Source organism: Tinamus guttatus, unplaced genomic scaffold, assembly GCF_059628265.1.
Source record: "Tinamus guttatus ecotype Peru unplaced genomic scaffold, ASM5962826v1 Tinamus_guttatus_pri_ptg000397l, whole genome shotgun sequence".
Lineage (NCBI taxonomy): Eukaryota > Metazoa > Chordata > Aves > Tinamiformes > Tinamidae > Tinamus > Tinamus guttatus.
In genome coordinates, this window is record NW_028288931.1 from 425,451 (window position 1) to 450,472 (window position 25,022).

The window sequence follows — 25,022 nt, forward strand, 5'->3', positions numbered from 1 at the left end:
GCCCACGGTGACATCCCCCTTCCCTGGCCGCAGGCTGGTCCCCACCGTGGCCATGGCCCCACGGGCCACCCCAGCCCTCCTGCTCCTCCATGGGTCCCTTCCAGCAGGGATGGGGACATCCAGCTGCAGGGAAGGGCACAGACACCGCGGAGCTCCATCCCATGGGCACCGGCGCAGGCCGCCGGGAAGCTCCCGCTCCAAGCGCTCCCGGAGCCGTGGCCGAGGATGCTGCCGCCCCTTGGTTTTGCTGAGCCCGAGCTCCGCTTAAGTTATTTCTCCTTTTGGGCTGTATTTCCTGCTGCCTGGGCATGGAAATGCAGCCGGAACTTTGCTATGAGCCTGTTTGAGGAAATAAAGCTGCTTTGTTGTTGTTTTCCCGCTGCCTCCGCGCGCTGCTCCGTAGCGCCCGCCTGGAGCCCCGGCCAGGCTCGAACACAGGGGGGGCCCCGGGAGCAGCCTGGGGGCTGCCCTGTGTCCCGGGGGTCCCCGCCTGCCTCTCATCCCACGGGATCCTTGGGGTGTCTCACGGCACCCGTTACCCGCGGGCAGCCCCCGGCAGCCGCCGATACCGGGGCCAGGCGGCGACGGCTCCGCTTCCTCCGCTGCCGTTTCCACATCCAGGGAGGAACCCCCGAGGAGGAGCCGGGTGGAGCGAGGGCGAGCGCTGCCGGCAGCCGCTGCGCGACGAGGGCTTTTCCTGCCTCTTCTGGCTCTCGGGGAGGCGGCTGGAATATTTCGCTGGCGCGGAGGAAACCGGCTGCCGAAAGAGGCTGTTTCAGACGGCAAAAAAAGAGGGGAAAAAAAAAAACCCATGCTGGGCGGTGCCGCGAAAAAAATCCTGCTCTGCTCCCGTTTCTCCCCACTTCCACCCTCTACATTCTGTGAAACCAGCAGGACTCTGTTTCTGCGCCCTGGCCTGCCCGGGCCTGGGGGGACCATGGTATATGTGTGTGTGTGTGTGTATATATATATATATAAAAATAATGCACATGTTTAATCATTTTCTCCTCTTTCTGCTGGTGTCTGCCAGCCACCCTCCAGCAGGCCTGCTCAGGCCTTGTTTTTTTTGCCTTCTGCTCATCCCAATGGGGATTTAAAACAAATTCAGCAAGGATTTGTGCCGGGCTCTGCCAGAAACCGGGAATTCCCATGGCCGTTTCTGCCCCTGAGGATGCTGAGAGCAGCAGGGCGGCCAGGAAGGAGCAGTCACCTCATTCCCATTCCCGGATTTGTGCCGCAGCGTCGGAGCCGCAGGGGCGAGTGGCTCCACGAGGCTCCTTTAACTCAGCGCCTGGGTCATGGTATCAATTTAACCTACTTCCTTTTTTTTCAGGTGTTCACAATTATAAACTAATAAATTCCCTACCCCGCGTTCAGCTGACGCCGGCAATTTGTAGGCACATGTATAATTTACTGGCAGCTCTCGGCGTTGTCTCCCGGGGTGGGAGGCGCGTTAATCATCTCCCTACCTGCAGCCCGGGGTGACGGATTGAGCGTGGGGTGGAAAAAACCTCCGGTTTGCCCTCCGTGGAAAAACGTGTGACGTTAACGGGGCTAAAACGGGGAAATTGTAATAACGGGGGGTCCTGCTTGGCAAGGGGGGCCCAGAGGGCTCTGCAAAACGCGGAGCAGGGGCTGGGATCAGCCTGGGAAAGGCGTTTGCAGGGAGGGAGCTCCGGCTGCGCCCCGGGATGGCGGCTCTGCCGGGGCCGACCCGGGGCGGCCGGGACAGCGCGGCCTTAGCTCAGGGGAACGGCATGTGCCTCCCGCGGGGCCCGAAATAGCCCCGCTCGGCGCGAGGCCCCCGCGCTGCTGCCAGCTGCTCGGCCCGGGCTCCGCCGCGACCGGGACCGCGACCGGGACCGCGGCCGGAGCGGGGAGCGCGCGGGGACCCCCCGGAGCCGGTGCCCGGGCCGATGCTCTGCGGGGCTGCGGTGCCGCCCGGGGCGCGCGGGTGCTGCTCCCCGCTCCCGGTTTTTCCAGAGCCCGGGATAACGGCAGCCGAGGGAGCCGCGTCGCCGGAGCGGCGGGTTGCGGTGACCAACCCCAACCGTGGGCTCCGCGCCCGGGCTGCGAGGAAAATTTTCCATGCGGGGCGGGAGCTGGAGGAGGGCGGCCGGGCCGCCCGAGGCTCCTGCGGGCTCCGGCTTTGCTGAGCAGGCAGCGCCGCTCGCTGGAGACCCGGCGGCAGCTCCGCCAGCGGCCGCCGCAAAGCGCCGCATGCGGCTGCAAATCCCTGCCCGCATCCCTGCAAAATCCCTGCCTGCATCCTTGCAAAGAACCTGCCGTATCCCTGCCGCATCCCTCCTGGCATCCTTGCTGCAAACCTGTCTGCATCCCTGCCCACATCCCTGCTGCAAAGCTCCCTGGGTCCCTGATCCAAACTCCCCACATCCTTGTCCGTATCCCTGCTGCAAACCCTGCCCACATCCCTGCCCACATCCCTGCTGAATCCCCGCCAGGATCGTTCCTGCTCTCCCACATGCTGAAGCCCTCGAACATTCCAGCTCTTTCGATGGATGCTGAGGGCCGTTTCACAGCATCGCCTGGGAATGACAACCTGAGAAGTGGACGTTGCGTCCTCCCGTATCCGGGCTCCGGAGCGTCCGGCACGCCGGGAGCATCCGAACGGTGCGCAGGGCGGGGCTCTCCCGGTGGTGCCGGCAGGCCTGGCCGCAGCCCCGCGCGTTCCCGGATTCCGGCAGCGCATCCTGCTGCTCTCGCCGCCTCCTGGAGCGCAGCCCGTGCCCGGGGCCCGGGAAGGAGGCCGGGCCTCCCGCCAGGCCGGGCACGGGACCCGGATCCCGATTTGCACCCGCGGAGGCTCCGCTCGCTGTTGGGAGCCTCCCTGGGGATCGGGATAAGCGAGCCTGGGGCTCCAGGCTGCCAGCTGGGCCCTATCCCTGAGGAAAAAGGGCTGTTTTCCATCCTGCCTCCCACTTTCCTGCACTCGTCAGGACGAGCTGGATGGGTTTTCCAGCCAGGATTCGTGTCTGTCACACTGAGGCAATGGAAAACTTTTACCTTCAAACAAAAATAAATAAATCTGAAGGAAAAGCAAGAGCCCGTGCGCGAGCTGTCAACAGAGAGAGGGGCCCGCAGAGATCCGCTCCCGCCGCGACCCCCCGCCTGCCCGGCGGGGACCGGGAACGCTGCAGCCTGGGGGCAACAACCCCCCGCCCCGGCCCAAAGACCCCAGCGCCCCCTGCCCCACATCCCTGTAGGCCGCCTGACCCCACATGCCCAAATTCTCCCCCCGCCCCCATGCGCCCAGCGGTTGGTACCAGCCCGCTAAATCCCCCAAACCCCGCAAATTCTCCCCAAACCCCCCGAATCCCCGACCTCCGACAGGGGCCCGGGGGCTGCGCCGGGGCGTAGGGGCGGGGCCTGGGCGCGAGGGCGTGGTCATGCCCCGAGGGGGCGAGGCCATAGGTAGGGGGCGGGGCCTGGATGCGGAGGTGGGCGGGACCGGGCTCGGGGGCGGGGTCCGGGCTCAGGGGCGGGGTCCGGGCTCGGGGGCGGGGTCCGGCTCGGGGGCGGGGTCCGAGCTCGGGGGCGGGGTCCGGCTCGGGGGCGGGGTCCGCGCTCGGGGGCGGGGTCCGTCTCGGGGGCGGGGTCCACGCTCAGGGGCGGGGCCCGAGCCCGGGCGGACTACACGTCCCGGCATGCCCCGCGCGGCGCCCTCCCCGCGCGGCTTCCGGCGGGGCCGCCCCGGGAGGCGGCGGAGGAGCCGCGGCGGCGGCGGCAGCAGGTGAGGGCGGCCCGGGCGGCCCCGGGCCCCGCGCGCGGGGAGCCCTGCGGGGAGCGCGGAGCGGGGCCGGGGGCGGCAGCGAGGGCCGCGGGGGTCGGGGCCGCCGGGGCCGGCGTTGGCGGCGGGCGCGGGGGCTCCGGGGGGTGTTCCCGCCTCCCCCCGGCCCGGCTCCCTGTCGGCCCCCTCGTGGCTGCGGCCCCGCAGTCCCCGGGCCCGGCTGCTTCTCGGCTCTGCAGGGTGGGTGCGGGGGGCTCTGCTCTGCCGGGGGTAACCCCGGGGGTTGCGGGGCCCCGGGAGCCGGCAGGTGCTTGGCCCCGGGGGCAGCCGGGGGTCCCCGTGGTTCCCAGCGCCTGGAATTTGGTCCCCCAAGTTCCTTTTTCCACGCTCCTCCGTCCTTGTCGCGGCAGCGGCCGCAGCAGGAGCTCGGGAGCCCGGTGGAGCTGGAGCCGACGGTGCCGGCGGGTCCGGGAGCTGCCCCGAAGCCCCGAGCGGCAGCGCCCGGCCCGGCTCCCGCCGCGGGGCCCTGCGGACGGGCTCGGCCCCGGGGGAACGTGGAACCTGTTGGTTTTCCTCCGTGCTGCTGCCCCGGCGCCTGCTGCTCGAGGACGTCACCTCTGTGCGCTGCTCTCCGGGGTGGCCTCTCTGGTATTTCTTTGTTTGATCTGTGTGCATGTTGGCTGAAACCCGAAGCGCTCGTGCTGTGCTTCCCGCTTAGGTGTTCTTTCCTGCTGTTTGCACGCGGCTGAATTATTTACCTGCGCCTTTGTGTTGTGTTTGTGCAGGGAAGGTGGGGTTTTGATACCCTGTGCGGGTGCAGGCGCTGGAGAACCGTCCCTCTGCCCACATGGGACGTGCGGGAGGAGCTGCTTTGTGAGGTGGAAATTCTTAAATAAAAGCTCCTCTTATCAAACGTGAAGTTGATTCAATGTTGCTTCCCCAGGCCTCGAGGGAGAGGTGCGAGCGCCTGAAGAGGTGCCAGGGCTGATTTCTTCGCACATTAAAGAGAAGCAACCTTGAGCTGTGCAGGAGCGAGTTTTGAACTTGAAACTTGCTCTTAGAAGTGTAAACATGAGCGAGTCCTTGGCAGGATGTTCCCTGGCGTGCGGGGAAGGCGCCAGGTGAGGCGCTCCGGCTCCGCTTCAGCCGCATCAGCCTGCGCTGCTCTTGTCCAGGCTGCCCCGGAGCGGGGCCAAAATCCTCCAGCTGCTGCGGTTTCAGTGAAAATTCCGGTTGCTCCCCAAATGTACCGTTTATGTCAATCCATGTTGACTTCTGGGACCTAAAGGGGTAATGTTACCTACCTGCCTTCCCCTGTGAGAGCACAAGGAAAAGCGTGGGGGGAATGAAGCCCGTGTGAGGTTTGTGCAGTGGAGCCTTGTTGATGTATCTGCACCAATTTAAACCAGTGTCCTGGGTGGTGATGGTAACAACCCTCTTCCTTTCCGAGTGGGCTTAAACTTCTTTCTATCGGTGCTGGAGATGCCTGTGCCGACCTGTCCCGGGTGAACGTGGCTTCGAGTGCGTCGTGCTCCTTTCACAGCGCGTGCTGTTATCGGATAGCGTCCCCAGGGCTGTTCTGTGAATCAAAGGCCCTTTCCGGCCAGCAGCAGCCGGGTGAGCTCCGGCCGGGCCCAGCGCATCCGCGGGCCGGGAGAGGCTCCCGGGGAGCGCGAGGCCGGCGCGGCCGCCGGGAATGCGGTTGGTTATAGCCCCGTTCCCGTGCCGCGGCAGCAGCGGTCTGGGATTACACAGGCTTCTGCTTCACTCAATCACTGCTTAATTTGATTTCCGGTTTAATTTGATGACAGTTTTGAGAGCCAAATCACTTGTATTTAAACAAATGGCTTCTATTTTGATCAAATTGCATTTGCTTGGCGTGTGCCGGGCATTGTAAGTGTTAGATATCGCTGACACTGCTGTTCCTGCAGCTCTGTTAGCGGGTGATGAATATTCGGCTCCTGGCTCTACGCAGCCCGCGTCTGGCGAGGCCGGGGGTGCTGGAGGTTGCCCTGATTTTGGTTGTTCCCACTGCAGCTGGTGACGTTGTCACCCCCTCGACACGTGCGCCGGGACTGTTCTGTGAATCTGGCGATTCCGGAGCCTTTGGAAGCCACGGGCCGCGGCGGTGGCCGGCCTCGGCGTCGTGTCGGGGCGAGAAAAGCCCTTTTGGCAATGGGTTCTGGTCGTTCGATCGGTCGCTCTCGCCGGTGTTGGGTGCGATCGTGCGAGCGGCTGTCGCTCCTTCGGCCGTGGCCGCACGGGGGTTTTTAGCTCCTTCCGGCCCGCGCGGCCCAAAGGGAGGGCAAAGCCCTTGGCGCAGCTCTCCGGTGAGTCTTGGGAGGCTGGAATGTGCAGGAAATGGCTCTTTTCCTGGGATCTCAGCGGCTCCCGGTGCCGGCGGTCCGAGGGACGAGCTCCATCCCTTGCCTGAATGAAGTGGTTGTGGGAAACGGCGCGAAGCACCGGTGGCAAAGATGGGAAAACTGGTAGCGCTCCAAAGGAGCTCCCTGTGCCGAGCCCTGGAAATAGCTGGGCCTTTCTCTTCCGAGTGTGTTGGGGGCTGTAATCCAGGCAGGAGGGGAAGGGTGAGAGGAAGGGCTGGTAACTCTGCTTTGGTGCTCGTGCTGCCATCCCGGGCGCCGCGTTATCCCGGCGATCGCGGAGCGGGGAGCTGTCCGTGGGGCCGGGAGCGATGGGCAGAGCGCCGGGGTGTCCGTGCGGCGCCGGGGCCGCCGCGGGCTCTTGGTGGCGGCCGTGTGACACCAACGCGGGACAAGAAGCCGTGCGGCTGCGGCCGGCCGTGGCCCTGCGGGGGTAGTTTTGGGCGCAGGCCGCGGCGCTGTCGCTCGCGCCGGCGGCTCCGTAGGGCACCAGGAGCTGCGCTCGCGGCGGGGAGGTTTCCACCGGTATTCATGGAAGCAGGGGGGAAAAAGCCAAAGGTCGCCACAAAGAATTTCAGCTCCGCAGAAGCCAGTTTTAAGGGGGCTTTGGCATCCGCAGCGCTCGGGAGCCCTGGTGAAGGTTGTTTTGTGCTCTCGCTGCTAGGACGGCGAGTCGCCAGTCCTGTGTAGCCAAGGAAGGGTCGCGGTGTGGGTGGCCTCGGCGCGGAATTCCTGTCAATGTTATTTCTGCCCTGGCGCAGAAGCGCTGCCGCGGGTGCGCTCCGGATCCCTGCGACCGCCAGAGCTCCGGCGGGTCCTGCTCACTGGGATCCATCGGGATCCGCAGGGAAAGGGCTTGCAGGAACGGCCCGTCCCGAGGGGCCTCCTCGTGCAGAACGGGCCGACGGGTCCAGGCAGGGCAGCGCGGGTCGGGAGGCTCCAGCTTGGGCTTTGCTTGCTGGATGGGCTGCTCCAGGTTCCACAGGGACGTTTTAAAGCAGCTTTTCTGCAGTGCTTTCAAAGGGAACCTGGTTGGACTCGGCAGTTCAGTTACCTGTTACCTGGGTTCTTTCTCCGCTGGATCCATAAGAGGATGGTGGTTGCTGAAGGGAAGGGGCTGGGCCAGCTGACCTGTGCTGGCCTTTCATTGCTGAGGATTTAAATATATTCTGCCTCTTGCAAACCAGATGTGATTTAGTGTTAGCTGGGAAATGGCAGCAGTTTGCTCCCTTGCAAGGGTGTTTGCACAGTGCCGAGAGAGAGAACAAATCCAGACGCCTTTTTCATTCAAAAGTGTTTTTATTAGGGGGCAAGAAGTGGCCTATTCCCTGTAGGGTCCCTGCAAATTCATTTACTTTGTGGTGAGAGTTAAATTAGTGCATGTATGCCGCTCCTGGCTTGGACTGCATCCCGTTTCTGCTGGGTATGGATCACGGCCTGCTGAGCAAGGTCACCGAGTGCTTCATCTTGTGCCTCCCCATCAATTTTTAACGCGGAGCCTCGTGGTTATTGACCCAAAGGAGCCGGGCAGGTTGCAGCCGTGTGTGAGCGCGGCGGCTCGCGGCTCGCTGCCCGTTTTCCCCGTGTTCCCGCCAGCCCGGGGATGGGGTGGCCGGCAGCGTCGGCTCTCGGCTCGCGCCGCTTGCAGCACTTGTGGAAGCGCTTTGAGCCCTCGGGGAGAAGCAGTCTGGGTTGGACAGCTTGGCCCGTGCGTGGGCTGCCCGGTCGCTGGTGTCCCGATTGCAGCGGCTCCTTCTGCCCCTCGCCCAGCAAGGACGGTTATTTCAGTGCAAGAAGCATCCGGCTGCTCCGGGTCCTTGGCGTGCTCCCGTAGCCCGCAGTTTGGGGAGAAAGCGGGGGTTTTTAGGAGGCCTTGGGGGTGTCTCGAGCACGTTTCGGTCTGTGCAGTGCCGGCTGGCTGATCCCTTTTGGAGGATTTCCTCTGATTTGTGAGCATCAGTCCCAGGAAAAGGGAACCCCTCTCAAATCCTCGCGGTTCCGCCGGCAGCCGGGCCGGGCTGTTGATCCGCTGCGCGGATGGAGTCGGGGGGTTGCTCGGGGGTCTGTGCAACGCCGCGTGCCGCAGGGAAAGGGCAACCCCCGGGTAACCCGTGAACCCGCGCGGCGCAGCGGGATCGCGGCTGAGCGCGACGCGGGGACACGGGGACATGGGGACACGGCGCGGCGGGAGCGGGCTGAGCGCGATGCGGGGACGGGCACACAGCACGGCGGGATCGCGGCTGAGCGCGACGCGGGGACGCGGCGCGGCGGGAGCCCTGGGCGCTGCCCTCGTCCCGTGCCTGATTCACGGCCCCGCTGCACTGAGTCACTGTCTGCAGAGCAGGGCAATCTTTAACCAGAGGGCGGAGGGCGCTGGCAGCTCACTGTGGTTGTTTTTTTTCCCTTTCTTTTTTTCCTTTTTTGAGAAATTCATGGCCCGTTCATTAATGTGTCCTGCTGATCGGAGCCCTTTTCATAGGGGGTGATTCTGGAGGCACCCCGCGCTTGCAGCGTGTGCAGTGAGTGCTGGGGCCGCTCCGGGCCCCTCCGCAGTAATCGGCGCGGGCGCTCGTTCCTCGCTCGAGGCCCCGCGAAGGGCCGGGCTCCCCGCGGGCTGCGGGGTGTCTCCTGCGCTGCGCTCTGATCCTTGCTTCGGTTGGGCAGCCCGTGCTGCGTGTCCTCGTGCGCTCCCAATAACCTCATTGCGGCTTCGGCGATGCGCAGCCCTCCTCTCGGTGCAAAGGGACCGGCACGTGCATTGGAGCTGCTATTTGACCATTTCTTAGAAGGAATTCAAATTCCTAAGTATTCCCAAGATGGCTTTGCTGCAGAGCCTGCCTGGAGCTTCATTTTTAATGTCAGTAGCAAGGGGGTTGATTTGCATCATCAAGATATCTGTGGTGGATGATATCTCTGTCTGTAAAGCCACAAGGCACCTTGCTCCTTAATGTGGCCGCTTTCCTCCTTCCCTTTGCTCTGCCCTTGGGCTTCCCTTTTCCTCTTTTTTAGTAGCTTATGTGGAAACTTTGCAGGTAATGGAAGTCCCGGGTTGTTTTGCCTTCCCTGTTAAAGTGTCGAAGGGAGGAACCTTTCCTTAAATTACGTGGGCCCTGTTCTTCAGAGCAATCCGTCTCGCCGCGGTTGCTGGAAGCCGTAGCTGCGCGGTGCCGGCTCCGTGCCGGCCCCGTGTAATGATTAACCGCGCTGCAAACCCGGGCCTGGCCGTCGCCCGCGCCCCTGTTTTAAACATAAGCGCCTTGCAGGTGGCCAGGGCGGCCGGCGGCACCCGGCACCGCAGAGGGAAGGAGAATTGACCGTCCCGGCTGCGGCGCCGGCGCTGCCCGTGCTCGGGGCGATGCAGGAGCTGCCCGTGAGTAACCGGGCGGCGGGACCGGGCGCTCCGTGTGCGGCACCCGGGGAGCCTCCCGCCGGACCCCGCTGCCGAGGGGCTGAAACGCGGCGCAGGGATGAGCACGAGCAGGAAGGGAAAGGCCGGGGCTGCCGGCGGAGCCGCTGCGTTTTGGGCAGCCCCCGGGGCAGGGAGCCTCTCGGTGCACCGGTCCGCGGGCACCGCGCGTTACCGATCCGCGTTGTGAGCCCTGAACGGAGCGGCTCATCCTGCGGGAACGGGCCTGGCCCCTGGGGAGGGCGGCGGGTGCCCGTTGTGCCATGTCTGCGTTGGCCCGACGAGAGCTGCAACCTGCAAATGCTCCTGCGACTTGGCCACGAGCGGGTGGCTTTTCTATTCAATCTTTTCTTGCAGGGACTTCACCGTGTTGTTCCTTTCAGGCTGGGCTGCAACAGGGTCTTGTTGCTCCTCCAAGAAGGGAGGAATGAGAGGAGAACTGGCTGGACTGGAATTCCCAGGTCACAGCTGGCCGTGGGTTATGGAGAGCAAGGTCCTGTCCGAGGAGCAGTTTCAAAACCTGGGCCTGGCCAAAAGCAGGGATTGGGATCTTTTGGCATTTCAGGACTTTTCTTAAGCATCTGGTGATATTTTTTGTAGCAGAGATCTCAAAGCAAGCTCTGAAGTGCCTAAGCACATTGTGCTCCGTCAACCTCGTAGGTCCTTGGGGTTAGCTCTGCCCGGTGATGGAAGTGACGCGGAGAGGATGAGGACGGCGCCTTCCTGCCGGCGTTTGCCGTGGAGAAGGTGAAGAGCAGAGCAGGCAGCGTTTGGTGGCTCACGGCAGGTTTCTCGGTCTTTGGTGGCTTTGGTGGCTGGTGTCCTTGGTTCGGTGCCTTCCCGTCTTGCTCTTACCCCTTCTCTGTGACCTGCTCTCTTTGGGGTTAGAAAGCTCTGCTTTGGGTTGTAGCTGTGCAAACACCAAAAAACGCGTGTGTGACTGCAGAGAGGGTCTGAGGAACGCTGGCTGGTCTGGGGGCTGGACGAGAAGATCCCGAGAGGTCCCGTACAGCCTCCCCCATGCTGTGCTGTGATTCCTGGTGTGATTTTGCCATCTGTCACCTTTAGAGCACAGAACCGAGATGATGCTCTTTGCAATGCTTTTTGCAGGGTGAATCCAGCTTTCGGTTAGAACAAGTGCATTTCCCAGCTGTAGGATGTGCTCCTACAGTGTGATTTCAACATGTCCTTCCAGGAGCTGTGGTCGGTTCGTACCCGTGGCTGTGATACACTGTGCAGGTTTAACTCGTGGAGTTGGCTTTCAGCTCCCTTGAGGTCTTAGATGGATAAAGTGCTTCTCATTTAGCTTAGTTTACGTGTCTTGGTATGGATTTAGGTCCAGCTAGGGAACATTGTCCTTGATCTCCCTTTCGTATCACACTTTTTGGAGTGAGCAGCTGCATCCCGCTCCGTTACTGCACCCGTCTGTGCGTTTGGTCCCTCGGAGGCCGCGAGGCCCCTCCTGGGAACCGCGCTGGAGCCCTTGGGGCGGCGCGCGGCTCCTCGGTGGCTGTCCCCGGTGCCGGCCGCGCTCGGGTGGCCGTCGCGGCGCGGGGCCGCGCGGCCTTGGCTTGCAGCCGCGCCGATGCGCGAGGACGCGGCGCCCGCGCAGCAAAGCAGCGGGAGGATCCGGCGCGCAAGAGGGGTCACCAGCAAGGCATCGGAGAGGAACTCGTTTCCTACACGCTTGGATCTTAATGAGCGCTCCTCCGAGGCGCCCAACCTGCTCCAGCGAAACGGGGCTGCCCTGGCGGGGGCTGTGGCTTTGCCCCAGCTCGTGGCTGCGCTGGCCGAGGCGAGCGGAGCCGAGCGGTCCGGGCGGCGCCGGTGCCGCTTCCCCACGTCTGGAATATCTGCTGGAGGCGCCGGGAGCCTCCTCCCTGCACCGCTCCGGTGGCCGCCGAGCTGCGCTCCGTTCCGCACGGCCGCCAAAGAGCCGGTTCGCTGCGTGGGCCTGGCCAGCGCTCGCTCCCTTGGCCCGGCTCGGCCGGGCTCCTGCACGCACCAGCCTGGGTCGGCCTGGCCGTTTCCAGCCCTTGTTACGGGGGAAAGCCCTTGAGGGGGTTAGTTTGATGCACCCCAATGTGTTGCCTAGAATTTTCCTTTCTAAACAGGGAGCCTGTGTTAGTGCGGCGGCAATGAGGGAGCACTGAAAGAAAAACCCCTCATTTTATAAAAGCTAGAGTTGTTGGACACGAGAACACTAAATTGTAGGGGGGCTTATTTAAGGAAATTTGATATCTTAAAGACAGCAGTAATTAGAAAATATTGCGATAACACTGGGAAGGGAAGATAAGGCTAGAGCTGAATTACAAACTCCCCGAACTCCTCACGGTTCAGCAAAGCGCTGAACCAAAGGCTGCGGTTTGAACCCCGACGCGTGGTGCAGCGCGTGGTTTCTGCACGGAGAGCAGGTTCAGGCGCCGGGGGAGACCTGGAAGAGCGAAGGTTGGACGCGACCCGGCGAGCGCGGCGCGTCCGTGCGGGAGGAGGAGGCCGGTCCCGGCTGTTTGGGAGCGCGGACGGCACCTCAACCCGGCCGGGCGGTGCAGCTCTCCCGTGCTTTACCCTTTGAAGAAGTGAGCGCTTTGCCTTTCATTAAGGGTGCCTAATTAACGTGCTGCCTGCGCGCCAGTTCGTGTGGGGTTAGTGGGGCCGTAGCCGGCGGTGCCGGTGCCGCAGGAGGCGCTCCCGGAGCCTCGGGCCTGGGCAAGGGGGATGTTTGCCAGCATGGAGTCACCGCTCCCGGGATCTCAGGGCTGGTCTTTCTCCCCGGACAGGACACCGGGCTCCGGCAGCGCTCGCAGAGATCAAACCTCAGCTGCGCTGCCCACCGGCCTGCCGCGCTGCATGGGGCCACTGCACAGGTAGCCAGGCTGGTGCAGGCCGTTCTGCGGGGAAAATCTCGGTTTCCTGATGGCACGTGCAAGGTTTGGTGAGCGCGTCTGCTCCGGGCGCTCTCGGGAAGCAGAAGGAAGGAAGCAGTAAAACCCCAAGTCCCGCGGGGAGCTGCGCGGAGCCGCCCGGGTTGCGCGCCGCGCGCGGCGGCGGGAGGTCCCGGCGCTCCTGTGCGGAGCCGAGAGGCCGCTCGGGCGCATCCGTCTCATCCCGGGCGCTTCCGCAGGAGGGGAGCGCTCGCCAGGGCTCAGGGTAGGAACGGCCTCGTTTTGGTGAGGAAACGGCGGTTTTGAATGAAATCGTCAACCCAGTCATAATTACGGGGGCTTTACCGCAGCATTAGCATAGGCACTGGGCTGCGTTGTTTTCATTGAAAGCTTGACGAAAATGGAAACCACGAGAGGAAGGCACGGGCGGTTTGCGCGTTGCCCCAACGAGCAGCCCTTTAATCGCGCGCCGCGGGCGTGCGCGTTGTCGTGCAGGGCACACACGGAGCGCTCGGCTGCGGCCGCTCGCCGCAGGGCAGAGCCGGCCCGGCCCTGCGTTCGGCTGCGGACGCGTCGGAGCTGGGTGCTTGGCAGGCGGCCGCAAGCCGAGGACTGGGGTTTTCGGTAGCATTTGCCAGCTGAAAATGGATTTTGTGGAGATCCGTGCAAAAATACCCCATGGCAACGTGCCCATTCCTCGCTCGAAGCGCGTGCGGTGCCGTGGGGTAGGAGGCTGCTCCGGGCTGCCCTTTCCCTCACAGATGAGATTTGGGGCAAACGAGCTGCGTTGGAATATTTAGTGCTTGGTGCTGCAATACAGCAGCCACGGGAGCTGCCTTGCTGAAGTTTCACTGTGCACTAACGAGTCGGGTGGTAGGATGCAGCGTTGTTCTGTGCAAACAACTCCACAAATGCATCATCCTCCTCTTCCTCCTCACCTTTTGGCACGTGCCCATTTTTCAAGATAGTAGCACAATCTGTTGGCTGCATTTTTTTTTTTTCAGGGCACTAATGTATTGCCACTCGCATTTTGGTGATTCCTGAGTGCTGGTAGATTAATGGGTGTTTTGTGGATGACCAGAACCCTTTTAATAAGCGCCTTGCTTTGATTATAGCTGGCTCGGTCCTCTGGTTTCTCTTACACTCCAGCCGGGGTTGCTGTTCCCTGCAGGCCGGCTCGGGGAGAGCTGCCCCGTCCGCTCCGCAGCGGAGGTGAATCCAAAGCGTTAGAGCTTGGCTGTCAGTTAGGAGCCTAAATAGGCTCTCGTTCTTGCAAATTCAGGGCTTGCGTTTTGGGGGCTTCATCAAGGGATCATCATGCCCTGCTGCAGCCCTTCGGATGCTCTTGTTCCTGCGTCAGCTTCCAGAGCGAAGGTGCTTATTTAGGAACGTCTGCCCTCTGCGCTAATCAGCCCTTCTGCTTTAATTTCACACTGTGTCGTTATCAGGAAGCTAATTTGGGCAGAGGCGAGTCCTTCAGCCCTCAAGGACGGCGAGGGGGGAGCTGCTCTGCTGTTTCCATCCCTGGTTTTTCCCTGGCTGCATCCACGAAGGCCCCGGGGCAAACGCAGCACTTGCTGCCCGGGCCGAGGCTGCTCCCGCGGGGCCGGCGCGGCCGGAACCTGCTCCCGTTTCCCGTTCCGTGGAGCGCGGCTCCTCTGGGAACCGCAGCGGCTGTTCCGGGGAGTCTGATCCAGTCGGAGCAATGGGGCAGCCGCGGCACCGTCCGTGGGGGTGACGTGGGGCTGCTGCGCAGGCGGCTTCCAGGCCGCTGGAAAGCGCCTCGGCTGTGCGGCGGGAGCTCATCTATCCCGGGTGAAATCCGGGGTGAAAAGCCACCGGTTTCACTTGCAGCTGCAGTGTTTAAATGTCCCAAACGTGGTCATGGACTTTGCTGTTTAAATTGTGTTTACAGCTGCCTTAGCTCGCGTTTTTCCCCCCTTTCTCCCTGGGATAAGTCGTGGCTTCCTGCCCCGTCGCCCTCCTCTTCCATCATCCCCCGTGCTGCTCCCCAGCGATCCCGGCTGGACCACGAGGATCCTCCCGCAGGCAGGCGCTGCGGGGCGGCAGGGGACGGATGCGCCTGGGAGGGCTCTCCAACCCGTGTCCCTTCACTGCAAGGGAATGTCCCGATTTCTGGAGGAGCCGGCCCCTCCACCGCTCTGCACAGAGCAAACTGGGTCGGGAGAGGCGGCTTGGAGGATGTTGCGACGTGCCCGTTTGTAGCAATCGTGATAACGAAGGACAGCGAGGCCTGGACCTATGAGCGCGTCAGGAAGGCTCCTGCGGAGCGAGGGAAGGGCCTGTGCGTCGTCCGTCCTCCCGCCTGCACCGCGCGCTGCGGTGAGGGGGTCTCTCTCCCCTCCTGCCTCGTCTTAGCGGTTATAGCCGTGCTTTTGGCAGAGTCAATCTGTTTTAGGGGGGTTTTGTTAACAAACCGCCCAGCAGGATTTCCCTCGCGATCTGTGAGCTGGGCTGTGCACCGTGCTCTGAGCTGCCCTTTGGGAGCCGCGCTGTTCTGCTTGCTGCAACACAATGTTGATGCTGTTGACCGTGCTCTGCGTCTCCCGGCTGGCGGATAAATGGAGCCGTTCCAGCCCTTTCCCAGGGCCCTCCCGGGCAGCAACCCCCAGCGTTAGGGGGTTATCTCAGCCTCGCAAGGCTCCGCACAGCTGTGTTCCCGGCGCTTGGCCCAGGAAGCGGCGCCGGTTCCTGGCTGTGTCTGCCACGGCCGCCCTGGCCCCGCTGCCCGGAGGTGTCACCGCGTCCCGCCGGGCCAGGCAGGGCCCTTCCGGGGCCGGTCACCCATTTTGTCCCTCTCCGCGGGCGCTGCTCCAGCCTCTCCATGGCATTAGCCCTGCATTAGCCCTCCGCTCCGGCCGTGGAGCCGCTCGGCCTCTCCCGGCCTCGCTCTGCCCCGCTGCAACCTGCAGCGCACGTTGTGCTGATGGGGCCTGCGGGTTCCTCGGCACCAAAGGGCTCTCTCTAGAACACTGAATGGTTTAATGGTTTCTTTTTTGTGCTCCATCACTGTATGGGAATGAAGGCAACTCCTGATCTCCCCAAACTTAGTTCCTCATGCGTCTCGTTTCAGAACTTTTTCCGAATATAATCTGGGTTTTGTTATTAAAATCCTAATTCCTCCTTTCTGTCCTCTTTCCTCCACACGTTCCCCCACTGTCTTGATCTCATGTGACTTCAGATTTATTTCCCATGCACGTGCTCTTCTGTCTTTGCTAAATAAGCATTTGTTGTTCCCTTTTGCAGCAGACACATGTGCGCTTGAAGAGACAGACCTGGGATTTTTCCTTGGGAACAAATGTTAGATGCTTTGGATTAATTACACCTTGACTTCTGCTTAATGTTTCCTTCCAACACGGAGTGTGTTTAGAAGCTGCTAAAATCTTCAAAGCATTCAGAGGGTGAAGGAAAGACGGTGCATGTGCTTTTCCTAGCCTTTGCTGGGGTGAAATGGCAACAAACTCATCATACTTGGCAACCTGTCACTTCTCGGGGCAGATTCTCGATGGAAAATCCTGTGATTCCCCAGAGGGGTGCAGATGTCGCATCACTTTTTAGCCCCTGGGGGCAGATTTTCTGCTCTGAGTTGCCCTAGTTCTGCATAGGCTGACCAGAGCTGCTGGGGAAATGAAACCTGACGTTTTAGTTTGTGTGTTGATCCTGTTTCCTGTCTTTGTAGGAATTGCTCCACAAGCTAGTGTGCAAGAGGAATGGAAGATAACGTTGGTAAGTACACGCTTAGCTACCGAACCGCAGGCTGGGGAGCTGTCCTTTCCTCTTTGGTTGTTTGCCATAAAGAGCCTTATTGCTTTGAACTTTGCAACTTCACATGGAGGAGATGGTTAGAAAACAAGAGAGCTTGGCAGATGCACCAGCTGCTGCTCAGCTGTGGAAATGGCATGGAGCAGAGCTGGTCAAAATGGTACTGCAGGTCTGAAAGAGCTTCCTTTTTTTAAAGTTCCCATCTCCAAACCTGAAACACAAGTCTCCTGAGTATCCCAAGCTGTTGAAAACAAGGCAATATCCCTTTTTTTAATAGTAGCAGGCTAGAGGCACCGAGTTGTAAGCGATTTGAACAAGCCGTGCTGCAAGCCAGAAAGGAGGATTAGCTCCAGACGTCGCTTCCTGTGGTTGTTTCCCTAGGCTGTTCTGTCTTGCAAAAGATCTAGGATTTTTTTTAATTAAACAAAACTGGACTTTAACGCTGTTGCTGCAGGCACTATTTACTGCAGCTGTGAGGCGAGCAAACCGGTCATCGGGTTAAACTGAAGCTGGTTTTAGTTGCAGCTGAAACTGGTAGGTTTTGGCACAGGGTAAATGCTCGAGTGACTTCTCCTCCTGTTTTTCTAAAACGGCTATGGAAGATGCTGGTTAAGTGGCCGTTTTTCCTCCTGTTGGAATGGGATTTGCATGAAGGCTCTTGCCTGCACTGCGGGAAGCCGGTCTCCCTTAAAGACATCAACCTCCCGTCTCGTGGACCATGGTGGCACCTCGTGCAGTTGCTGCTGGCAAACATGAGGAGTGTTGAATCATCCCAGCTGAACCCATAGCAAATCTGCAGCTGGCGTGGGATGTAGGACAGCTCCCTTTCCATAATCCCCATCATTAAATTATCATGGAGGGGGCAGCTGTGCGATTGGCGACTCTGGACTCATGGTGAAGTGCAGTTCTATGGCCACAGATGTTGTTTCTGGACTAGCTTCACCCCTGAGGCTCTCCGTGCTCCTCGGCAGCGGCTGCTCCAGCAGGGCCTCTCTTGGGAGTTGCGCGTTGCCTCCGGAAGGCCGCTCTGCAGGACGCCGGAGCAGCTGGAAGGCAGGCGCGCTTGCAAAGCGCTCGTCGTGCCGACGCTCCGGGGACCAGCACCGCTCTCCGCGGGCCGCGCGTTCCGCCGCGGTGCTGCCTCGTGTCCCGCTCGCGGTGCTGCCTCGTGTCCTGCCCGCGGTGCTGGCTCGTGTCCTGCTCGTGGTGCTGCCTCGCGTCCTGCCCGCGGCACACCGACCGCGCCGGAGGATCTGCCGGGCGGCAGCGCGGGCGCCTCTCCCGTCCCGCAGCCCGTTGCGCCGCGCGCCGCTCGGCTCGCAGCCCGCCGGGCCCGTCCGGGGCAGCTGTGTCCTTGGCACCGACGCTCCCTCCCTGTTGGTCTGCAGCTGGGCTCTCATTTTTGGACAGGCCCATGGCCCTGCAGCCTCTCGAGGCCCCTGGCTGCTTTGCCTCCTGATTTGGGCAGAGCTGGTGGCCTGGGATGCCCGAGGCTTTCTGCTCTTGTTCCCATCTTGTGGGGAATTCCCGCCTTTCCCTCTGAACAAATTCCCCTGGGCAAGGTCGGCTCCAGCATCTGCATTTGAGCTTTGTTGTGTTTACGCGTTCCCCCCAGCTGCTTGCGGAGCTGCAGGGAGCTACGGGCCCACATAGACGGCAGGATAACCGGGGGAGTCTGCTGCTATTATCTTTCTTAAACTGCTTTACTTTTAAGGATGCTCCTTCTCCACGTGCTGCTAAGCTCGGGACCCCGGCTCCGCTCCGGGCAGCGGGCTGGAGAGGAGGTAAGACGGGAGCGTGGCCGGAGCTGCGCGCGGCTGCGGCCCCTCGTTCTCGGGGCCCTGGTGTCCATTAACCGCGCGCCCGGCGCTGCATGGCTGCTTGGGTAACGTCCCCGGAGCCGCCGCGCTCCGCCGCGAATCCTTCCCGCTTCGGGCCGGGGGCTCCTCCTTGGCTGCCTGCCCTGGCTAATCAGAAATGGAGTTTGCTGCTGTCTTCAGGTTCTGACTCGTGCGGATGCAGTCCCCAGGCAGCTGCCGCGAGGCCTCAGCTTCCCTAGACGCGGTTGTGTTAGAGCGGGTGGAGCAGTTCCCAACGCAGGTAGGTTTTTGGGTACCGAGTGAGTATGGAGGAGGTTCTCACAAGCCCTGGGCTTGGTCCTGGCGAGTTGCTCTCGCTCCTCACCGGCCGATGTGAGTGTGGGCACACGGTGCTGGGGTGGCATCAGGTGAGGGTCATTCTAAAGGTGGCCTAGGCAAAACCGAGCCGCTCCGCAGGATGCATGAAGGCTTCAAGGATGCACGAACTGTTCAAGGTGCAGAAACCCCTGGAGCTCGTCCGTCCTGGGCCGGCTCGGGGTGCTGGAAAGGTCCTGGAGCCGCCGGGAGCTGTCCCAGGCGCGGTGCCGATGCGGACACCGCGCACGGCGGGTCAGACACGGCGCGGCCGGAGGCGGCACGAGCCGCTCGCGGGCGCCAGCGCGGAGCTGAGCGAGGGCAAGAAGCCGTTTCTAGACACGCGACCGGGGCTGGGGCCCGTGTCTGCTCCTGCAGGGCCTCCTGGAGCTCCCACCTACACGGTCACTTGCCGGGGGAGAGGTATTCCAGCAATTCCCTTCGGATCCTTCCTGCCGCCGTGCGGAGGGGGCAGCAGCGTCGTCTATTTTCAGAGCATGTTTCCGCTGTCCCGTTTGCCACCCACACCGTCACTCTCCAGATCCTTCTCCAAAAGCCCTTCTCCGCACTTAAGGCAGCGTGAGCTAAAGCTGTGGGACTTTGCCTTAGCAAAGGCATCCTCTCAAGATCCGGTATTTTACCTGCCTGTGAGGTTCTGAGTGTACAAAGCAAATATTTGAGAAGCGAGAGCTCTCCGCACGTGGCAGGGCCGTCTGCCCCGCGCTCCGCTGCGTGCTGGGCTGACCCGGAACGCTCCAGCTCATCATTGACGGGAATGGCCCTTTCCCATGGGAGGGGTTTGCCGTGGGATCCTGCTCCCTCCTGTTCTTCACAACTCGCAGTTACTGTTTACAGCTTCTGCTCGAAGGTGCTGCCGCTGCGGGAGTTGGAATGAGGCTTTTGGAGCTCCCCTAGAAGGTCCGGCTGCCCACGTTGGGAAGCGTGTTGGGAAAGCAACAGCAAAACAGCCTTCTGCGTGCACAGACTCTTACCCAAAGCTGCTGCTCCCTTAGAGGTATTAAATACACGGGTGATTTGAGAGCCTTCCACAGTTATTTCTTTATTCCAGGCTGCCTTGCTCTTGCCTCCTGCCGCGCCACCTTTCCCTGCTGAAGCAAAGGCTCGTGTTATCCGTCACAAACTGCCCCTCGGTCCTTAGCTTTGTGCAAACGGCAGTACCGTGTGTTAGCCCCTACCCCGGCTCTTGGGCCGCGTGCCTCGCGCGGAGCCCAGCGGGACGCCAGTCTGCTGCTCCTGGGGACTCGTGCTGCAAACACGGTCTGAGCAGAGCGGGGCTAGGAAGCGGATTGAGCTGTTCCGGGACTAGATTTTTCCAAGTGGGATCAGCTACTGCCGTCTTTTCAGGCTAATGCCGGGAAGGGGGTGGATGCAGCAGCCAGGGTGCTGCGCTGGGTGGATGCTGCTGCGGTCCCGTCCCAAAGACCCGGTCAGTGCAGGTTCCATCAGCCTGCTGCATCGAGGAGAGGAGATAACCCTTGGCTTTGGCCCCTGGCTGATGCCCGGAGTCGGCCCCTGGATGTTGATGCCCCTTTGGAAAGGGCTCCCCAGGCAGAAGGCTTCAGCCTGGCGCATTCCCCATCCCGCCGCAAGGAGCGGTCCGGCTGCCTACGGGAATGCCCTTGGAAAGGGAAGCGGCCCCGCGCTGGGGGCTGAGGGACCGTGCGAGGCCAAGGGCTCTTTGTGGCGGCCTCTGCGTTTGCTGGGGGTTTGGGTGGCCAGAGCCTCCCACTCCCGGGATTCCGGAGCTCCTGCCCGGCTGCCTGGGCGGGAATCCCCTCCTGGTGACCCGGGTTTGACGGGAAACCGGCTGCTGCCAGGACAGCCTTTGTACCGGCCATGGGGGAATTTGGGGAGGTTTGTCCACTGGGCACCGTGCTGTGAAACCAAAGTGCTTTTCAGTCTAAACCCGGCTGCTGGAGATGCCGTTCACCGTGTTCTGGGTTTGATCCGCCGCACCAGGCTGGGAGCATCGCAGCGGTAGGGTCCTTTGCTGTCACGGAGCTCTGAGCACTGCCAGAGTAGCAGTAAATGCGAGCAGGCCATTGGAAACTGCTTTATAATGCCTTTTCCACAACAAAAGAACAGGTTTTTCTTCCAGGAAGATACAGAAGCTGGTTCCCCTATGAAGTGCTATGAATTATGTATATAATAATATAACTGTTTTGTGCAATATAATAGGAGGGAGCCAAAGTGGTAAAAGTGCCTCAGATTAAGCATTTAATTACAGCAGAAGGATGCTAATTTCAAGCACGCATCCTGCTGCTCCTAGTCAAATCTCTGTGCTGATCTCGTTTGGGACCGTTAGACTTGTAAACAAGGCGCAGTTTGCAGTGCCGACAGCGTAACGTTTTCCTGCGGGTTTGCAGGTAGGTTGGCTGTGCTTGTCCAGGGGGCAAAAGGCAGCGGGGGGCTCTGCCGGTGGGAGCCTTTTGTGCACAAATTTGCAGCAGACGTTCTGGTTTTGTGCAAGTGCTTTGCCCAGTGCCGCCAGGGTGCTTGGGGCAGTTAATGTCTGCCTTGTCCTTCTGCCTGCTGCACTGGCAAATAATTCGGATCAGTTATGCACCAATTAGTCACTGTGGCATTTAGAAAAATGAAAATCCAACAATTCCCCAAATAAATCCACCGAAACAGCAGAGCCCCCTTGATCTGGGCTGGTGTCTGGACTCTTGCTGCTTTGCTCTGCTGCTCTGTAAGCAGGTGTTTTGCAGAGATTATTTGCTGACCCTCCGGAGACCTGGTAATTCCACAGCACCCCATTTCCAGGGACTCCTGGAGCTGCTGTAGCGAATGGCAACACGGTTTCTGCAGACAGATCTGCCAGGAGGAGAGCGCAGGGGCATTTTGCTGGGTTCAGGGTTTAGTGGCTAAGCCGGGGACGTGCTGGGAATGAGACACTTTGGCCTTACGGGCTGGAGGGAGCAGCCAAAACTGCTGCTGGGAGAAGTTTCCTGCCTGCCGAAGTGCTCCGGGAGGGAGCCGAGCGATCCCCCTCCTTGTGTTAGGAGATAAAGCGTTGTAGGACACGTAGTGAATCCTCCGGTTGGCTGTGGAGCAGCGCGCGGCGTTGCCGTGGCTCCGGGAGCAGGGCACGGAGCGCGAGCGGAGCGCTCGGACTGCTCCTCTCCCAGGGCAGGCTTGGCGAGCCGGCGCTGGCACCGCAGCGAGGTGGGACGGGGACGGTGGAGCTGGGTTTGTTGCTGCTGGCTCTTGTCCTCTCGTCTGGGACGAGCAGTATCCGCCGCTCGCTCCGCTTCCGAGTGCTGCCGTGCTCCTTACCCAGGCTGTCTGGCCTTCCCGCAGAAGGTGTAAACCTTCGGATTCCTCAAGGGCTGTCTTGCAAAGCCTTGATTTCTCCGCTCGTTAAAAGCGGTGGTGTCGGTAAGGCTGCCTGGAGTCCGTGATGTGGGTCGCTCCGGCTCCTGTTGCTCCGCAGGCCGTTTCCTTCCCAAGGGAGCGCTGCAGGCTGCTGGGGAGGAGCAGCCCTGCTCCTGCCCGAGCCGAGCCGGGCCGGGCCGGACCAGCCCGAGCGCTTTGAGCCGGGACAGCCGGGCCGGCCCTGGAGCGGCCCGACCCGCTCCCGCTCCCGGCCCCATCCCGCTCCCGGCCCCATCCTGGTCCCGCTCCCGCTCCCGGCCCCATCCTGGTCCCGCTCCCGGCCCCATCCTGGTCCCGCTCCCGCTCCCGGCCCCATCCTGGTCCCGCTCCCGCTCCCGGCCCCATCCTGGTCCCGCTCCCGCTCCCGGCCCCATCCTGGTCCCGCTCCCGCTCCCGGCCCCGGTCCCGCTCCCGCTGCGTCCCGCTCCCGCCGCCAGGGGGCGCCCGCGCGGGGCTCCGCGCTCCAAGCGGCCGGGATCGCACCGGGATCGCGCCGGGATTGCGCCTGTCCGCGCCTGTCCGCGCTCGGGAAGGTGGAATTCAACCCCCGTCAGCGTCCCGAGGAAAACCCCCGCGGAAAACGCGGCCCCGGTGCTATGGTCCTGCCCCGCGCTCGCCCGCGGGCCGGGAATGGCCCCGTGTCCCCCCGTCTCTGCTCCTCAGCCTGTGGCAACAGGGCGAGGGACACAGGGATATGAGCCCCCTTGGAGAGCCTGGCACCGCCTGGCACGGCGAGGGAGTCCCCAGGACGAGGGAGCGATCCCGGCTGGAGGGAGCTGCTGGGAACTGGCTCCGATAAGGGCCGAGCATGGACAAGAGGGATCGAGAACTGATCGGGCATCCCGGGCTGGTCTGAAACCCTCTGTCTCTCTGCGTACGCACAGACACGCGCTGTCACCAGCCTCAGCAGTGATTTCTGCTGGAGTTCACCCGAAATTTTCAGCAAGTTCCCCTCGCCCCCAACCCTGTGATCTTCGCGCTAAATCTTGGAGACGTTAGCGTTAATTAGGGAAGTAAGCAGGGCCCCGTCTGTGGGATGCGGGGGTTTGCTCTGCTCGAGCAGCCACGGTGTTGCAGGGGTTAAGTAACATTTCGCTTTAGGGAGAGAAGGGGAAAAAACCTCTCTGAGTAATTAACTTAAGATGCTGACACTAATGAACAGGCTTTCTGAGCCTGGGCTTTGGGGGTGATGGGAATCCCCTGTTGAATCGATGACATTAGGGCCTTAGGAGTGATTCTGCAATTATTAGGCTCAAATGATGTTGAACACAAAGTTAATCCTGTTATCTCCTTCCAATATTGAGCAAACTGCTTGTTCTGGGCAACTCTGTAATGGGATTATTGTAGCGAGCCTGGCACCCTCCGAACGCTGTATCTGCGCGGATTTCTCCCTCCTCGTTTTCCTGTTGACAGCAGCGATCCCGGTTCCCGGAGCGGGGCTCCGCGGTCCCGGCGCCCTGCGGGAGGCGCCGGGCGCTGTCCCGGGCCACGCGCTGCCCTGCCGCAGAGCCCCCGAGCAGCGCTGGCAAAGGAGCCCGGGAGCCAGGGCAGGATCCAGTGCCACCTCCCTTCTCCGTGCCTCCCGGCACCGGGAATCGGCAGCGAGCTCCTGTGCTGGAGGCCGTTCCCAGGCATCGCGTCTCCTGGGCCTGCCGGACCTGCCTCTCGGGAGCAGAAGCGGGTCTGTTTGGGAAGCTGCTTTGGCTGCTTTGGCCCGTGGTGTTTGCTCTGAACAAGCGTAGCGAGTGCTTGGAGAAAGGGGCTGCACGGGGCAGGTTTCCGGGGCCTCCGGCGGATGAACGCCCCGGTGAGCAGCCAGGAACGCGGCGGAGGGGAGGCAGGACGCGCGTGGCCGGGCCTCGGTGGCCTTTGTCACGGCCGTGGTCCGTCCCGCGGCCCCCTGAGCTGGGGCAGGTGTCACACGTGGGGACAGGGGAGCTCTGGGTGCCCGAGCAGCCCGTGTCCTCGGCTGCAGCAGCGCAAAAGCCAGCGGGATGCGGCTCTGCGCTCGCTGCGGGATGCGGCTCTGCGCTCGCTGCGGGTGGAAACGAGAGCAGTGCCCCTCTTGTAGGAGGGGAAGGACGCACCTTGGGGACAGCTAGAACTTAAACTGAGCATCAACGTCAGGGGAAAAATGTTTTTTTCTCTGTTCTGTAGCCAGAGACTGGAATGGGCTTTTTGCTTTTAGCATCTTAGTGGAAGTTGCTTTTTTCCTTTAACTTTGAGAAATTTTTGGAGGCTTCCTTAAAACAGGAATAGGCTGCAGGGTTGCTAATGACTCATGTTTCCGGGCTCCTTCAAGGAAGGCAGCAGGAGGACGTGGGCTGACGTCGCCAAGGACCAGGCAGGATCAGAGGGGACGTGCGCAGGAGCCAGCGCGCCCGGCTGGGGACAGCGCTGGAGTTCAGGCTTCACCATCCCCTCGAATTCCAGCCTCTGTGGGGAAAGCCCGGGCTGCCATTCCTGCAGCAAGGGAGGCAGCTCCTTCTGCAAACCTGTTTAAATGGGAATTCAGCCCTTTTTTTTGCATTGCAGGCGAAGTTCATGGGGCGGGAGAAATGGTTTGGTTACATTTGCCCACCAGGATTAAACAAATTTTGTGCACCAGTTAAGAAAAACCTGCTCTAACATCCCCCAAAAAAACATTTCTTGAAGATAAGCTTGTAGGACTCATGATTTGCAACCGTTTCTATGTGCACCATCGACACATTCCGAAGGTGTCTGCGATCTTGCTTTTCTTGATGGCCTTTTTTTTTGGTGTGTCCCTTAATGATAACTCTTGCACCACGGCGTTCGCAGGCTGTAAGCTGCAAATACAGACTAGAGCTTTGGTCTGCCGAGCCCACGTGCCGTGCACCGCGAGGCGGGAGCTCTGGGGTGCACGGCGGGTTCCGCATGGCCCTGGAGCGTCCCGGCTTGCTCCGCGCTCGGAACGGCAGCGATCCTGCGCCGCGGGATGCGCCCGGCGCGGCGGCGAGCACCCAGGTTAGTCCCCGCTGCGCGGGCGGCTCTGCGGCTTGAGCCCGTCCCGGGGCTGCAGCGGGTGCCGCCAGCCGCAGTGAAAGCTGGACCGGCCCCGTGCGGCCCCTGCAGCGCTGCAGACACCTGCTGCAGCCCCGCTGCAAACAGCACCTGCAGCCCCGCTGCAAACAGCACCTGCAGCGCTGCAGACACCCGCTGCAGCCCCGCTGCAAACAGCACCTGCAGCCCCGCTGCAAACAGCACCTGCAGCCCCGCTGCAGC

The 25,022-nt window shown here is 61.8% G+C and overlaps 1 protein-coding gene across 1 annotated transcript in view; it reads left to right on the plus strand.

The window, feature by feature from the left end:
- The first annotated feature begins 9,783 nt into the window (after nt 1–9,783).
- Nucleotides 9,784–25,022, plus strand: part of PHACTR4 (phosphatase and actin regulator 4) — a 37,732-nt gene continuing 22,493 nt past the window's right edge. Inside the window, exons 1-2 of the mRNA XM_088531050.1 lie at nt 9,784–9,865; nt 16,124–16,170. Coding sequence (XP_088387176.1) covers nt 16,155–16,170 — 16 coding nt within the window. The 5' untranslated portion in view covers nt 9,784–9,865; nt 16,124–16,154. The remainder of the gene's footprint in view (nt 9,866–16,123; nt 16,171–25,022) is intronic.